Source organism: Ixodes scapularis, unplaced genomic scaffold (genome assembly GCF_016920785.2).
Source record: "Ixodes scapularis isolate PalLabHiFi unplaced genomic scaffold, ASM1692078v2 PGA_scaffold0__279_contigs__length_252992795, whole genome shotgun sequence".
Lineage (NCBI taxonomy): Eukaryota > Metazoa > Arthropoda > Arachnida > Ixodida > Ixodidae > Ixodes > Ixodes scapularis.
Window position 1 is genome coordinate 238,039,939 of NW_024609835.1, and position 2,649 is coordinate 238,042,587.

At 52.1% G+C, this 2,649-nt stretch overlaps 1 protein-coding gene across 1 annotated transcript; it reads left to right on the forward strand.

Moving 5' to 3' along the window:
• Positions 1-1,438: 1,438 nt before the first annotated feature.
• LOC115319457 lies at positions 1,439-2,110 on the forward strand (the record flags this gene model as incomplete). Its single annotated transcript, XM_040213135.3, has 1 exon — positions 1,439-2,110. A coding segment is annotated over one exon (672 nt), but the record flags the coding sequence as incomplete, so codon positions are not given.
• Between the last annotated feature and the right edge of the window lie 539 nt (positions 2,111-2,649).

Consider the following 2,649-nt stretch of genomic DNA (forward strand, 5'->3'; position numbering starts at 1 on the left):
CCTCAAGAACGCACTGCAGTTAGCCAGTCGGGCGGGTTTGACATTCAACGCCGCAAAATGCAAGTTTGGGCTAACTGAGATCGAATTTCTCGGTGACGTCATCAGCCAAGAAGGAATAAGGCCGAGCTCGGCATTGATCACGTCACTGGGGGAGATGTCGTGCCCTACAGAAAAGACAGCAGTGCATAGAATGCTTGGAGTCGCAAATTACTTTGGGAAGTACCTACCGAATTTGGCAGGAAAAACAGAACTTCTGCGCAGTCTTATAAAAAAAGAAACAGTTTTTGAATGGACAGACAACCACGCCAAAGAATGGAAAGATATCTGCCTAATGCTTACCAGCACGCCCGTGTTGGCGATCTTTGATCCAGCCAGAGATACGAAGATCTCGTCAGATGCGTCAAGGAATGGATTAGGGTCTGCACTTCTGCAGCGTCATGGTGACAGCTGGCGGCCGGTCGCCTACGCATCACGCGTTATGACTGACGCAGAACAGAGGTACTCGCAAATAGAAAAGGAAACGATGGGTATCACGTTCGGCTGCGAGAAGTTTCATCACTTCGTGTACGGGCGTAAGATCACTATTGAAACTGACCACCGTCCACTGTTAGCAATTGCCTCAAAAGGAATCGGTGATATGCCCCCGAGACTTCAGCGTTTCTTTCTGCGGTTACTGATGTACGATTATACCCTTCAATTCGTACCAGGAAAACTGCTACTGCTGGCCGACATGCTATCAAGGTCGTCACCAGTTACCACAAAGGACACCGCCGGCTCTACGGAAGACGTGGAAGTCCACGCAGTGAGCGTCGTCTCAGACTTGGTAAGCAAGAAAACCCTGGATCGCCTTGCTGAGGCGACCGCGAAGGACGCAGACCTGCAGTCAGTCATTTGTTACATGAACGGCAAGGGTGACATTGACGGCATGCTGAAACCTTTTGTGTCTGAGTTGTCACTGGTTCAAGGAATAGTATTGAAGGGTAGCAAAGTTGTGGTCCCGAAGTCCATGAGACCGGAGATGCTCCAACGTATTCATGAAGGTCATTTGGGAATTAACAAGTGCAAATCAAGAGCCCGACGTTTGGTGTTTTGGCCAGGACTCAACTCGGACATCGAAACTCTGCTACAAGGGTGCTCAGTATGCCGAAAGTATACGTACAAGCAGCAAAGTGAGCCCCTCATATTAAGGCCAGCACCGAATCATGCGTGGTACAGAGTGGGAGTTGATCTTTTCCAGCATGGCGGAAGTTCGTATCTTTGTGTATTTGACGCGCATTCGAACTTTCCGGAAGTAGAAAAGCTGACGAACACCACGGCATGTTCTGTTATTGCAAAGTTGAGCTCTATATTTGCAAGATACGGAATTCCACTAGAGGTCTGCAGCGATAACGGGCCCCAATTTTCGTCTCATGAGTTCGCTGTTTTTGCATCCAGATACGACTTCAAGCATGTGACGTCGAGCCCGGAGTTTCCCAGGTCGAACGGACTCGCCGAGAAAGGGGTGCAAATTGTCAAGCGGATCTTGAAGAAAACTGAGGAGGCCCATGAAGACTTCTGGCTGGGGCTACTGGGCTATCGATCTGCCTCCCTGGAGGATGGTCGGTCGCCAGGAGAGCTGTTACAAGGCAGGAGGCTACGCAGTCGAATCCCGGACTTCAGCCATCAACCCAGCAGGCGTGTTTTTAAACACCGCCAGCTCGACACCCGAGGCAAGAACCTACCCGACCTCAAGAAAGGCGAAGTCGTGAGGGTGAGAGACAAAGCATGGACTCGTAGAGCTCGGGTCTTGGGATCAGCTGCGCCAAGATCATATCGGGTGGTTACCGAAGACAACAAGCTGCTGCGACGCAACCGGCAACATCTTCTTGCAACACGTGAGCCGCTTCAACAAGAAACTGCTGAAAGTGACGACTCGGACAGCGGGGATTCAACCGAGGAACTGAGAGCGACACCGGCCTCCTTGCCCACAAGACCGCCTACGCCGGGTTTGCGGGACCACCCCCTGACGCCGGTCCCACGACGATCCACAAGGCACACCCGTCAACCAGAGCGCCTGCAATACGACAGCAATTTCAACCAAGTGCATCCCATCTACCATTGGAACTCCTAATGTTATTTATGAAACAAAGGAAAATGTATCGTGCAAGTCACGCACGCGCTGCATGTAAACCGCGATGTCATATCTCGTTAACAGATAAACTGTTGACACGTGCTGCGCTACCGCGCAGCCGCGTCGTACTATATAACTAATCGCTTCCTGAATAAACGTTGTTGTTGGCTTGACACATCACGACTGATACAGGGGGGGGGGGGGTCACGTGACCTTGTGGGAGTCACGTGACCTTGGTGGTCACGTGACCTGGGGGTCACGTGACGATGCCGATGACGTCATCAGTGATGATGCCGATGACGATCCGGATGCCGGTGACGTCATCAGTGACGTCACTGATGACGTCATCAGTGGCGATGACGTCAACGGGGGGTCACGTGACCTCAAGGGTATCCCCAGGTCACGTGACCCCGGGGGGTCACGTGACCTGGGTAACCATCGTGACCCTCGTGAGGGTAACCTTAGTAACCCTTGTGAGGGCAACTCTCGTGACCCTCGTGAGGGTAACTCTCGTGACCCTCGAGAGGGTAACTCTCATA